Raw genomic sequence first — 14,707 nt, 5'->3', positions numbered from 1 at the left:
AGACTGGGGCATCCTGAACTTAGTTTGCTCCGTTACCACCCTGAGCAGCAGCAGCAGCTCCTGGCTGCCTCGGCCTGCACGTGTTCATCCTCCTTCTTCCCAAACCAGGGTGCCAGTCTGTTCCAGCTTTCCGGTCCCGACACCGCGCTCCCAGCTAGGACGTCAACTCTTGCCCCACGTATTTCTCTCCCGTGACCCTGCTGCCTTTCATCAGCCACAGTAAACCTTGCCAGCTCCTTCCATCTAAAACCCTGAGACGGGCGCACAGGTTTGGGAGCAGCAGGGCTACAGCAGCCACTGAAGAGGGAGGTTGCCGCTTCCCAAGGCAGCACGTTGATGGCGGTGGCCCGTGTCATGGCTCCCGCCCCACGGCACGAGCGAAGAGCGGAACTGGGAGCTGCCGTGGCTGCAGACCGCAGTAGGTGGTGCGGTGACGTGCGTGGCACCGTTCGGGAGCCCTTTGCCTTACGCCACTGCTGGTGGCAGCTGGGGAGGGTTCACAGGCACAGCCTGGATGGACATTACTGTCTGCGGAGAACTCGATCCTGTTCATGTGAGTACATGCTCACCTGGGATCTGTGTGGACAGCACTTCTTAAAGAATCACAGTTTCCATAGGGTAAGTAACCGCTTTTCATTTTGTTTCCTTAAAGAAATATTTAAAAGCCAGGATGACTTTGTAATACTATTAAATCCTTAACCAGTTCCACGGTTATTATGACTCTGATGTTTCTAGGACCCTTCTCTGGTTTAAAACTGATTAATTTCAGGAATCGAAGCTAGATTCACTGTTCCTGTATACAAGGTGTAATGACAGATACTGTGTTCTCGACACTGTGTTCTCATTATTGTTATCTTATTTTGAAAGAAAAGAACCATGAAACTGGTGTTTTCCTTTACTGTGCGCTCTTAAGAAAAATAAGAAATGCAAGTTAGGAGGAGGATACCTGGTTGTATTCGTGTAATGTCTTCATTATCCTTTTAGTTTAGATATCAAGTAATATTTTAAAACATTTGCAAGTGCAGTTATTTTTTCAGATTTTTAAAGATGAACTGTGAATTTTGAAAAAAAGTATGTTCCTCTTTTTTAATATTAAAAACAGGAATAAATGATTTAGCCTCGGGTTTGAGGGCTTTTTTTTTTTTTTCTTTGACTCCTGAAATGGTAAAAATTCAAATAGTGTCTAACCTGGAATTACCTGGGTGTTTGGAGAGTTAGCAAAATTAGTGCCTCATGGATACTGGAAGATCTGATAAATTCTAAGAATTCTAATCTGACAAATTATAGAAGTTGTATTTTGTTACTAGTTCCCAAGTGGGTTTTGGGCATGTGCACGTGACAATGCTTTTTGCAGTGTGATGCTTCTCTACTTCATGTAGAGAATAACTTAAGCTTTGTAATTCATTAAAGATTGTTCCTAACTCATCTAGTTGAGAAGAAAACTTAATAACACTGTAACTATAAGCAGTTATGAGAAGAATGGTACCTCTTTGTCCAGTATTCTGCCTCAGAGATTTTCTGGCACCAAAAGCTTCTGAGAAAGGTGGTTTAAAAATCAGCATTATCAGGACAACTTTTGTATTCTGCACATAAGAAAAAGTCTGTTATCCAATAGCTGATTTATTGTCACAAAGCATAGGAATTTTTTTATTTTCTGTTTTCACTTTATCCTGTCAAATGCAGCAGATGTTTTCCTTATTCATACAACTTATTGCTTTTGTGTGTATGTTGTTAAGCTCTTTGCTTAATAATGGTCTTGTAGAAGTTGAGATCCCAGCTAATTGTAGGTATAGCATTGTCCTCATCTGGATCCACTGCATTGTGATTTTGCTATATTCATAAGGTAATGAATGAGAGTACCTGACCTTCCTCCTTCATTCTCTTCAGCATTTTAACTACATCTGGTGTTTATCTTGCTTATTGACTTGTTCCAGTTCCTTCAGTTTCCCCTGATAGAATAGTCTTTCCATGCCTCTAGTGGCCCATCTCTGAGGGCATCTGCTTTTAGCTGAAGTGACTTCAGATGTGTGGTGAGAATTGAGTACCATAAGCTTTTAAAAGAAAATGTTGAATGCTGTTGAGAAGGCATTATAATATTTTACATAGAATTGGGGGTGGGGGGTCGGGGGGGGGGGGCTGTTGAACAGGAAATGGTCTGTAAATACCAATAGTGGAGGGACTAAGTCCATGAGGACTTAGTCCATTACATTTATGTGGCTGTCTTAAATATTGTCTACTTATTGTGAGCTACGTTAGTAGAAACATCTGGATAATGAAGCTCTTCCTTTCTGCTGTGATAGTGGAAGATGTTGAGATAGGCTTTGCAGGGTAACTAATTTATGAGGGTCTTGCTGAGAGAGGGATTAAGGAGTCATCAGCATTCTCTCCCTGAAACAAGGTGATCTGGGGCCAAAGAGGAGGTGAGGGTTGTGCCCCCTCTCGCTCATTAGTTGAAAACAAACCTTTCACTTTTTCTTTGAGTACTGGGGCTGTTTCTCCCTCCTGCCTGTATGTACAAAGCCCCAAATAAATGCACCTCAGCTGTCATGAGAGCTTCAGTCGGTTGCGCTTGAAGCACTTTTGCACTTTAATAGGTGTTCAAGGATGCCGGTTTGCTCACGTTCATGCTTACCAGCAGAGGAGGCTGGGGCTGTGCAAAGCTGGACTCAGTACCGAAAGGAAGAATACTTTACTGGAGCGAATGGGAAGTGAGAACGGGAGATGGTTTGTGTGGGGGGAAATGTTACATTACTCTGGGGCTCCTGCCAAATGCCTTCAGCCTGCTATGCCGTGTGGGGTATGTGCACTGTATAGGGCTTCGCCCTTACATACCTGGAAGGGTTGGAGGGGATAAACCTCCCCGTTACAATGAGGCGCTGAACATGTTTTCCTCGTATACCTGTGTCATCCAGGAGGCTTTCTAGCAAGAAAAGGAAGACGTGCTGCAAATTTACAAAAGGATGGTGGCGGGGAAAAGGGAGATATAAGGGAAATTCCAGAAAGGCCCTCTGGATTTGCTCAGGCACACCTAGACTTGCCCTCTATTGGGATTTACCTGTAGCATGTACATCATCAAGAGGCTTTATTATTTTTTTTAAATTAATTTTATTTTCCTTTGCAGGTCACCTTTTAAGCTGCTATTTCCTGTATAATTAAACAGAATGAAGGCATTAGGTTCTAGTAAAGTTGGGCCTAATCCAGAAATCTTCTCTTATTCAGTGCTTTCTGAGTAAGAAACTCAAGTCTGGGCCCAGCATTTTATGTGTTTCACTGTTATTTCTAAATTGTTTGTGGTCTGTGGATTTTTTGTTTTGTTTTGTTTTTAACTTTATTGAAAACTCCTTTGCTTTTGTCTTATTTTACCTCTTTATGTGTTACTGTCCAGCGTAGCGTTAGTTGAAATGATGTAAGTATACTGTGAATTGAAATGCATAATTGCTACTGATAATGCAAGAACAATTGATTCCTACAGTTTATAATTAACAGTACATAATGTTCTATGCATGGGTTGGATCTATCCCTTTTAACTTTTCCTTTCCAATTCTTTCCAAACCCTGGTCTTGCCGCATCCCAGCCTTTCTGAATATACTGGTTTCGCTGGAGTCTAGTCCATTCTTCCTTTTGTTTTTCAGACCAGTAAAAATGGGAAGTACTGGATTCTGGTTTCCTCCAAGAAGAGTCAGCGGAACTGGTTAAGACCAAAATCTGAGGACTTTAGTGGGCAAACATCAGGTGTGCATTGAACACAGGCTGCTTTAATCCTGCTTTAAGTATATGCTTCTTTAAAAATAGTATTATATATGAGCTTTTGTGTAATGTGTTTGTTATATTTGATACTGCATATAATCATTCATCCTGCAGTTGTGAAAGCACCAGTAAGAATGAGGATTTTAAGTGATAATATGTTGAGACACAAACAGGCAATATTACTCATAAAATTCTTTCAGCTGGTCTTTGGAAAGTGTAATATTTGAGGATCAGTGGTTTTTAAAGTTTTATCTCCATTGCTCAGTCTATATATCCACAAGAAAAAAAAGAAGGTGGTTATTTGCTATTCAGAGATCAATACTGAAGTTCTTAATTGCCTCATCTGTTGAGAAATGGTACTGCGATAATAGTGCATACATATTTTTTAATAAAACACTGTCATTGTCAAAGATTGGATCCACACTATATTTGTTCTAATGATGCATTTTTAAGGACACTTAAACACAGTTCAAAGTCAGCTTAATTAGTTTTGATCATAGAGGAACAAAACCTGAATCCTTCATCCGTGTGAATGTTTTGAGTTACTTCTGGTACAGCAACTAGGTTACCTGAAGTTTTGGAGAAGACAACAGTAATGTTGCATTGGCCTGAATATAGGATGGCCTCCACGCTGAGGTGTGATCTTTGCACTGAGGAAAGGAGTGAGAAGTTGTCACAGTTGTTAATTTAACAGTTAAGCCTCGTAGGCTGTTCCACAGCAAATGCTGCCTTTGGCCTCACGTCGGACCCCGCGTATCACCCTTCTGCATGGCCTAACATCCTGCATCTCCCCAGCCTGATGCACGTTCAGTTCCCCCCCACCTGCCCCCGGCGTTACCAGCTCGCCCCTCTCCTCGTGTCCTTAGATATTCCCAACCCCTGTGCAGTGCTCCCTGCACCTCCCTGGCCGCACAGCCCCATCCTGGTTCTGTCCGTTGTCCCTCCGTGCAGCAGCTCACCCTCCCTCCCTGTGTCCTGCCAGCTGTGCCTGCTTCCCTTCTCACTGGCTGGGCGCAGAGGCCACTTGCCGCTGAGCTCTGGACCCGGCACGTTCGAATTAACCACGCTCCCCTGCAGCGGACTGTGGAGGCAGTTCCCTTGCCCTTCGCTGCTAATGCTGCCTGCCCCTTCTCAGGCTAGGTGTGGATTTGGCAGGGAGGCCAAAGGGGTCGTAGCCCTTTCTTACCCCTTCGAGACTGTAGGTGCCCTAGCCTCGCAGTGAGGGCCACGGCTGCTGCGCTGTTGGCTCTGTGTGGCGGGTCTCATATAGGTGCCTGTGTGGTATAGATATACCCTATGTAAGTGTAGATCGTGTTGGGCTTTTTTTCTCCCCCTGAACTTCATTTGTCAGGAGAGATGAGGCTAAAACAAGATTTCATTCTACATTCAGGCCAATATGCGTAGAAGACCAGTGTGCTCATTTACAGGAAAGCAAAACTAATTTTATTACCAGATTCTGATTAAAGCGTATATTGAAAAAAATCTTTCAATCCACAAATATATCACAACTTTGATGTGAATCAGACCTTCCTTTTAATTACATTGGTGGCTTCACTGAAGTCTTTGGAACTGGTCTTCATTTACTTCTATTGCAGAAAATTATTGCTCCCAAGTCTCCAAACAACTGTTTCATTCTTTCACTTATGAACTAGGTAGTTTATTATGAGACAGAAAATAAAATTAAGCTGATACTTTGAAGACCTGTGCATGTTCCCACTCATGGAACTGGTGTCTCCAGGCTTCGTCCCGTGAGTGGGAATGAGTCCGAGACAAATCTGAAATCATAAAGAGTCCTTTTCTGTCACTGGGTATCTTTAAAGAGGTTAGTGGTTCCATGTAATATTTGGGGGGGTAAAGGTGGTCTTACAAAACTTCTTGCTTCAGGAAGGTAGCGTAGTTTAACCTGCCATTCCAGGACTTTAGGGTCAAAAGGCAGCAGGTTTCCATCTTGGTGTGCCAGTACCTCTCTCCTCTCGTAAAGACGAGGGAAGAGTTATGGGGAGGAGGGAGGAAGAGGCATAGACAAAGACATACTCTGCGTACGCGTTTCAAACGGAGATCTCAGTCTGAAGATTTCGTAAAATGCAGGCATTAGAGAGGCGCATCCCCTTCTCCGCCTCCCTGCCCCTCCAGCCCTCCTGTCCCGCCACGCATGGAGAAAAATGCAGGCTCTCCTTCCCCCTCGCGTTCTTCCAGGGCCACGCCGGGGCCCTCGCAAGGACTGTTCCGTTTTGCCCCCATCGCACCTGGGCACCGCTCTCCGCTCCCCTCCGGCGCGGTTGCCTCCCCCTGTCTCTGCTGAGCCTCACCGGGGGAGAGAGGACAGCTGGGACCGGGCCCAGGCCGCCCCCAAGCTACCAGCCTCCCCTTGCTGCCAGCGGGGAAGAGTCCGTTTTGTTTATCAGGGAGACGGCCTTAGGTTGGAGCAGCTGCGGCCTGGTGCTCCCTGCCCGCCTGCCCGCCTCCACCTGTCCCAGCAGCTGCTGCCTTCCCCTGCCCTGCTGCTGGGGGCTGTGGGGGCGGCCGGCCGCCGAGCCCCCAGCCCGGCCGCTGCCCCCGGCCTCGGTGCCGCCTGGCCCAGCCGCCTCTCGCGCAGCTGCCCCGGCAGAAGCCGGAGTGGACAGCAGCTGCCGCGAGCGACACCGGGGCCGGGGGGGGGCGGTTGCTGCTTTTGAGGGAGAAAGGCCAGATCTGGGGGCTCTCCGGCCCTGCCAAACGCTCGCGTGGAGTGCCGTCCTCCCGCTGTCCTCCTCCTCGTCCCCGCTGCCGCGGACCTCACGCCCGACCCTTCCCGCAGCGGGCAGTGCTGGATTTTGGTATCTGTAGTAGCAATTGTGCTCCGATGGCGAAAAAAAGCCGTCGGCTACCCCGGACAAAGGAGGGCTGTTGAGTGCCCTGTAATGGCAGGCGCCCAGTTGCTACTATGTGTTACCAGATGACGAATTTGAAGCTGTTCGCCCGCACGTCAGACGCGAGCCTCACGCACCTCCTTTAGCTGAAAGCCTCTGGTTTACTGCACGGTTTGCAGTGCCCCAGCGGGACTAAGAGCCTCGGTCCTCAGCTAGCCTAAACCTGAACGCCTACAGCCCCTATGTCTTGCAGGATAGCATGAGGAGGGCGGGGGTCTCCAGCGCTGGGCTGATGAAACCCTGATCTATCTAATCTATCCCTAATCCATGGGGTTTGTGTCGTTAATACGTCAAGTCTCTGTTAGTAGAGGGTATGTTTACAGGAGAATTTCACCTGGTGTTACAATCATTGGCAATGCGTACGTTTTACTAGAGTAGATACACAGGTGTGCGGTAATCACAGCGAGGAGGTACGTAAGCTTTGCCCCCCCAGACTGTCAGCATGGGTACCGCTGCTTTTCGCACAGGTTTTCAAACATTTTGAGGCTTACAGGTTTTCACTTCGATAACTATGTGCGTGCATGCGTGCGTGCTTGTGTGCGTGTATGTCTGTGCAAACACCGCAGGCGCGGCTCTAACGCCTTTGAAATCCAAAGCTGCCAAAGGCTGTCTGGGTAGGTAGGCTCTTTGCCTCATGCCTCCTGTAATCTGATAGAAACTTTGCTGTTCTCCATCAGCGCTTGAGGGGAAGGTTGTGAGGTGTGATTTCAGGGCATATGTGGATCTGTTCATCCTGAGCAATGCGTTTTAAGAGTTGCAGCAAATAGTGTAAAGAAACCTGCAGGTATTACATTAGACCAGCTGAACCTAATTTTATTTTTAAGTTTTATTCAGAAGCTTCACATAGCAAGTAAAACTTCAAAATCTAAGTTTAGTTACAAACTAGTTGTTTCTTATTTTTTTTTTCCAGTCCCCTTTTGCTTTCTTTTACGACCACATGAAACTTGAGAAGCCATCTAAAGCTAAATCATTTAGTGGAGTTGGGCAATTCCCAAGTGTCCAACAAGAAGGCCTGGTTTAGGCTGCGATGGCCACTGTCATTCCTGGTGATTTGTCAGAAGTAAGAGATACCCAGAAAGTCCCTTCAGGGAAACGTAAGCGTGGTGAAACCAAACCAAGAAAAAACTTTCCTTGCCAACTGTGTGACAAGGCCTTTAACAGTGTTGAGAAATTAAAGGTTCACTCATACTCTCACACAGGAGAGAGGCCCTACAAGTGCACACAACAAGACTGCACCAAGGCCTTTGTTTCTAAGTACAAATTACTAAGGTATTAAACTCTATTTATCTTTCAGATTATATTATCTATTTTATGTTGGCCGTGTTAAGCCGTGTAAAAGTATATATTTGTGTACGCCTTCAGCTGATTGCAGAGAGGATGTGTTAATTAAAGTAGCCATTGGATTGTTTCTAGAATTCTAAATTACCTAAGTTTGCAGCTAATGTCTTTGATTTTGTTTCTTAATTTGTTTTCTGCTTTTGTTTTCTGTTTGTTTGTTGTTTTGTTTTTGTTTTGTTTTTTTTAATGAGCATAGAGTATTCATTTGTATAAGGAATTGTCACAAGAAAAAAGAGTATGGACTGAAAATTTTTTGGCTATGGACTTTTACACGAGTACTTTCATACTTGCCCATATACCCCTGTTACAGTAGCTAAAACCCACCAAAACTAAAGTGTCGATTTAAGAGAAATGGCTCGCGTTTTGCTATATTTAAATTTGTCCAACTGTCTTTGTAGTGTCATGCTTTCAGTTAAAAGGTTCTGTTGCAAAGCAGCCCTTAGTGTAGTATTTAGCTGCCATTAAAAAATGAGCACGTGTGTTTTTTGATCAAAATAATTACTTACAGAATATATCTGTGTTTAAAGGCATATGGCTACTCATTCTCCTGAGAAAACCCACAAGTGTAATTATTGTGAGAAAATGTTTCACCGAAAAGATCACCTAAAGAATCACCTACATACACACAATCCCAACAAAGAGGCCTTTAAGTGTGAAGAATGTGGAAAGAACTACAATACCAAGCTTGGGTTCAAACGTCACCTAGCTTTGCATGCTGCAACAAGCGGTGACCTCACCTGTAAGGTATGTTTGCAGACTTTTGAAAGCACAGGAGTGCTGCTGGAGCACCTAAAAACTCACGCAGGCAAGTCATCGGGTGGAGTGAAGGAGAAAAAACACCAGTGTGAACACTGTGATCGTCGGTTCTACACCCGAAAGGATGTCCGTAGACACATGGTAGTGCACACTGGAAGAAAGGACTTCCTCTGTCAGTACTGTGCACAGAGATTTGGGCGGAAAGATCACCTCACACGCCACATGAAGAAAAGTCACAACCAAGAACTTTTGAAGGTCAAAACAGAGCCAATGGACCTTCTAGATCCCTTTACCTGCAATGTTTCTGTGCCTATTAAGGATGAGCTGCTTCCAGTGATGTCTTTACCTTCCAGTGAACTGACATCAAAGCCATTTACAAACACTTTGCAACTAAATCTCTACAACACTCAGATTCAGTCCATGCAGAGTTCTGCATCTGCACACCAAATGGTTGCCACATCGTTACCATTGGGAATGCCTTGTCCAATAGATATGGAGTCTGTCCACCCTTCTCACCAGCTATCGTTGAAATATCCGCTCGGTACTACCTCATATGCAATTTCTATGCCTGAAAAAGAACAGCCATTGAAAGGGGAAATTGAAAGTTACTTGATGGAGTTGCAAAGTGGTATGCCTTCTTCATCCCAGGATTCTCAAGCATCTTCATCAAAACTAGGGCTGGATCCACAAGTAGGGCCACTAGATGATGGGTCTGGGGAGGTTTCCCTTTCCAAGGGCTCCGTTCCTATTAGCGAACCTCTAAACACCCCATCATTGGACTTTTCTCAGCTGTTCAACTTCATACCTGTAAATGGCCCTCCCTATAATCCTTCTGTTTCAGTGGGAAACCTCGGAATGAGTTATACACAAGAGGAGGCACATTCTTCTATGACTCAACTTCCACCACAAACCCAAGATCCTCAAGATCCTAGCAATAGTATAGGTCTTGGGTCTCTGCACTCGTTGTCAGCAGCTTTCACAAGCAGTCTAAGCACAACCACCACCCTACCGCGATTTCATCAAGCTTTCCAATAGGATGTACAAAGCTGGCTTGTTACTGTCTATTTGTAGAAATGCCTTAGGTGACCATTTTTAACTTAGTGCCTACTATAAGACATTATAAATTCTCGCTTTTGTACAGTACCAATCTCATGAAGCCAGTAAGAAATTTAAATTAACTTTTTAAAAATGTTTTGAAAGTGTTTATTCTCAGCTGTGTTTACTTTGTTGGTTTTTTTTAAAAAACAGTCTCATTGTATTGTTTTCATTTTCACTGCCAATTGACACTTTTCAAATATTCAGTAGAAAGTCATCCCAAGCAAACTCTCAACACTCATCCCTTTTTAAAAATTTTTTCAACCATACCAGCTATTCCGTTTTATTGATGTCAGTGGTAGAACTGCCACTTTTACTTTTAATATATTTTACTATTTGCAAAGAATCCAGTTAAAATATATATCACAAAGATTCCTGAAGATTTGGGAAAAAAAATTTCCAGTCCATTTCCAAACAAATCCTCTTCTCAAATGGTGACACATCTGATCTGTTCTATAATGACAAATCTAAATTTTAAAAATAAATATAGAATTCAGATTTTTCTGAAAACTTGTGTGTGTATATATAGAAGTCCATATATACACATGTACATATATATAGCATTTTGACTTGTATTGAAGTCATTATAAAAGGTGTTAAGAATTTTGCCATTTTCTGGCTTAAATTTTTGTGGCCTGTTATGGATAACGGAAGAAAAAAATTTAGTTTAATTCTCTAAAATCATGGCTGAACAGAATTTCAACAGAGAATCTCTGCTTGCCTAAATGACAAATGTTTCAAGTTGAATTTGGAACTGTGTTGTTGTGCTTTCATGACTCTGGTAGAGGGAAATAGGCGAAATTAATGGCTGATCTTGAACTATAAAAGTGTTGTAATGTAGTAATGCAGAATATTTTGTCGCAGTTTTTGTTTTAATTCTTAACTTGCTGTTTTTTCTCTTTAGTAGCATAGAAAAAGTACTGCATAGGAATCTTCCGATAGTGTATTCACATTTGTAGGCATCAGTCTTCTCCCAGCTGCCACCGCCAAAGGGTGGATCAAGTCCAGCCAGAAAGTGTGTATCTATTTTCAGTTCAAAACTAGTGTGCAGTCAGAGAGTGAATGTAAATTTGCAAATACCAGTTTTTTTGTGGTGTTTTTTTTTTTTATTGGAATGATCTTTTCAGTTGTGTTACATGGTGTGTTATGTCCTCCTAAGCAACAAGTTAGACGTTAATCACACTTTCTACACCTGGGTACTTGGTTAGGGACTTTTTGCCCATTGCCAAGATTTAAAGACAGGACTCTTAGGAGTGAAGTAAAAGCATATTGCTTACACCACTTTTACCTAATGCAATATATTCTATTCCCCAACCCCTAATAACCAAAAGAGGAAAAAAAAAAAAAAAAACAACCCTGTGATGCATGAAAGCAAACTAGATTTGCTGTAATTCAACAATAACGTTCATTTCCTTGTCATTTTTGTACAAGGAATTAAAAAATAGAAATCAAATACGTTAGTATCTCTCAAACAATAATGAGGATTCATACAAGGTTTTAAGTGGTTAAACTAAATATACTTCACAGAAACAAAAGTTGCTCCCATTTAAGGAGCTCATGCTCCAGATGTTTTATCAGTAGCTCCTACTTTTTTTTTTTTAATTCTAGGAGCAATATGCAGGTGTAGTTTTACTATTTTATACATATGTGTATTTAAATTTTATTACTAAAAGATAACATTTTTATAAATGTGTTTGTGTTCCAAAGGCATTAAAATAAGGATGTATTAATAAGGAAAATACCTTTTGAAATTCTGCAAACTACTCCTAGATTTTGGGTTTAGGAGCACGTTATCTCAAAGTGGGCTTTTAGCTCTGCTTCATGACTGCTTCCTCTGGTTTCTGTGAAACAGATTGCTTGCTTACTTACATCTTTAGTTGAATGATTTGTTCAATATTGCTTTTTTTCTCTTCACCTTTCTAAAGGAAAGAAAAACACAGATGAACAGAGCACAAGGTGAATGCAAACGAATGTAACTCTAGTTTAAATCGGCAACCATAACGCATCTAGGAAGAACTCGGGTTTATCCTCAATCCTTTAAATCAGTCTGAGGTGAAGATAAATGGACTTAATTCCACCAGCGGGTTATGTCCCGCGTGGAGGTGAGCATCTGCAACTCCCCCTGCAGCAGAGGAAAGTTGCGAGCGCTCGGCATCCTGCAGCCAACCCGGCAGCGTGGCCGGGCAGCGCTGCCCGTCCTGGGCAGCCTCTGGCACACGAATTTCCAGTCCGTAGCGACTGTTTGTCGGTCTCAGTTGCCGATTAGACTTCATTAAAGAAACAAAACCCAACAGACACTTTGCCAACGCCCGTTTCTTAGTGCGTAGCCAGAACCCTTACTACTTTGTTCGTGCCTTAGCTTTCTGTAAAGGGATTGACATTTCACTTTGGAGTTAGACGTACATTTCACTTGAGAAATAGGGACCTCAGACAAGATATTGAACCTCATTCAGTCAGGGTTTCAGTGTGTGGCTGCACCGAGCGTGTTTGCCACTGAACTAGGGTGTACGGTAACGTGGAAGCAGACTGACATTGTAAGCAATACTACCACCACCGGAGTGCTTTTGAATATCACTTAGGCAGAGTCAATATTGGCCACTACTAAGCCGTCAGTTTTTAAACCCTGTTTTCTCGATTTCAGATGGATTCTCGGCGGGAGGGGGGGAGGGCTGGCTGATCATGCACCACTCTTTGTGCAACTTCTAAACTTCTAGTAAGGTTTTTTTTTGGTTGTTTTTTTTTAATATATATATTTTTGTGTACTTGTTGCTTGTGCTTTATTTAGTAGTAAATTGTGGAATAGAGTGATTTATTGTTAATTTGGCAGTAGCGGTTTTTAAAAACCATATACTGACTGAAACATGAGCCAGAGCTGATTGCTTTATTAAGCTAATAATGAATGTTAAGAGTACATATTTTCAGGATCATTTGCCTAGTGAGCTAAACTTGTATTATAGGCCAATATTTTTTAAAATAAAGCTTGGTCAACCTCTATGTTACACATATTACAAGATATAGCACTTTCAAAAAGAAAACCTAAACCTTTTAAGAAAATTTCTTACAGGTTATGCTTTTTATTATAAAACCTTTTATTATAATTTGTTTCAAGTGCCATTAGATTACGTATATGTAGGCCTTTGGTATAATGCTTTGTGTACAAAATGGTAGACATTGTAATTTTAAACAGGTACATTTTTACAGTGTTTTCTTATCAATTTGCTATATTGCACAGAACCAGTGTGTCTTTCTTAAGGGTTTTACAATGGTTTTTACTAGGTTTACATGTTTCAAACTACACTGTCTTCTACTGCCATTTTGAATACCAGTCAAAAAAAATTTAGGAGTTTGTCCTCACCAATTGCAAACTGTGTCCTCTGGAGTACTGGGTGGTAAACTATGTAAAAAATGTTTAACGTGCAGTATTTGATACAGATTTTTTTTATCATATCCTATCATCGCTATGCTGCTGTCTGAAGTTAATTTAGGGCCTGATCCTGCATCCGTAAAAGTCGAGGGGAGCAGGATTGCATCCTTCATTATGTCTGTCTCATACACTGGTTTAGCAGTTCATCCTGTATTCTTCTCAGTCTATAGATAAGCCTCTGAAATAAATGTACTTATCTGATATGTAGTAAACTGTATAGGCTTAGCTGCCCACCCTGCATCCTCCCAGCGTACAGTTAAAGCCACAGCCTACTTAGCATCACGCTCAAGTACAAGTAATGCCACAGTAGTTCAAAATGTGTTTGGATAGTCCCAAAGCTTTTATGCAATAAGGGTGTCTTACTTTTGTTGGAAGGCAGTGTCTTTTGATAACAGTTATCTAGCCCTGGAAGTGACACAGAACTATTGCTAATCATATGTAAACACTTTTCAGTATAAGCTTCAGTGGTACAGTTGAACCAGAGTGAATGTTTATCTCCTCAGAAACACTCCTGCAATATTGTTATATTGGATCATGCTGCTAATGTAACTTGGGATACAACTCCTCTCATGGTGCTACAAACCTCCCTGTCTCATTCAGATGTATTTTTACCCATAGAAAAAAGGACTATACTAGACCTATAGTTGTATGATATATTTTTATACTGTGACTTAATTTGTCATTAATGAACTTTGTGCAACACCACAATGTATTCATATGCACTTGCAAAAGTAAAATTTTGGACATGCAAATTTAAACGCTGACAAGCCCAGCTCTTGTTCACAAAAATAGGTGACTGCTAGTTAAATTAAATGTGGGCTTTTTATATGGTGTGGAGTGAAGAACATACTATATATTACTAAAAGCCTTTGAATTTAGACAAAAACTGGGAAGAGTATATTGGGGAATGATGACACACCCAAACCTGACTCGGATTGCTGAAATTATATTTTTAGCTAGTGGAAAAATTGTTTGGACTTGTGTGCTAAAATGTTTTAATGATAAAAGTTTTGAGTCAAAAATAGAGGAAAAAAAAGACACAGAAAACCCTGCATTCCAGACTGAATTTGTATATGTTTCTTGCATTTAAAATTTGCTATCCTGTGATATGGGAAATTGAGTTGCTTATCATGTATATGTACTTTAAAATGTATTCACAAACTACTGTTGTATTTGTATAAAATATAGACAAAAAGATTGCATATATATTTTTGTGTATAAGCTCTGTAAAATAGCAATCACATTATGAAGCTGCAGCAGAACTTCATTTTAAACATTCACATCCAAAGAAACAGACTATTTATTGTCCACATACCCTGATTATAAAATATACCTTGCTGCTATTAAACAATAGTGCTGCAGCTTCTTGTGGCCTACAGTGTTATGTTTGCTGTACAAAAATATGTGAACTCCACAAAATATATCAATAAAATTACAG

The 14,707-nt window shown here is 41.9% G+C and overlaps 1 protein-coding gene across 3 annotated transcripts in view; it reads left to right on the top strand.

The window, feature by feature from the left end:
- Positions 1-14,475, top strand: part of PLAG1 (PLAG1 zinc finger) — a 52,218-nt gene extending 37,743 nt beyond the window's left edge. For 2 of the 3 annotated variants that reach the window (XM_069779365.1, XM_069779366.1), the window contains exons 2-4: positions 3,633-3,732; positions 7,567-7,925; positions 8,522-14,475. In XM_069779365.1, the coding sequence (XP_069635466.1) occupies positions 7,684-7,925; positions 8,522-9,785 (1,506 nt within the window). In that variant the 5' untranslated portion in view covers positions 3,633-3,732; positions 7,567-7,683 and the 3' untranslated portion in view covers positions 9,786-14,475. The remainder of the gene's footprint in view (positions 1-3,632; positions 3,733-7,566; positions 7,926-8,521) is intronic. The other variant, XM_069779367.1, reaches the window with a different exon arrangement.
- The last annotated feature ends 232 nt before the right edge of the window (positions 14,476-14,707 follow it).

This window comes from Haliaeetus albicilla, chromosome 3 (genome assembly GCF_947461875.1).
Source record: "Haliaeetus albicilla chromosome 3, bHalAlb1.1, whole genome shotgun sequence".
NCBI lineage: Eukaryota > Metazoa > Chordata > Aves > Accipitriformes > Accipitridae > Haliaeetus > Haliaeetus albicilla.
Note: the sequence above shows the minus strand (reverse complement) of the source record. Positions and strands in the feature narration are given on the sequence as shown.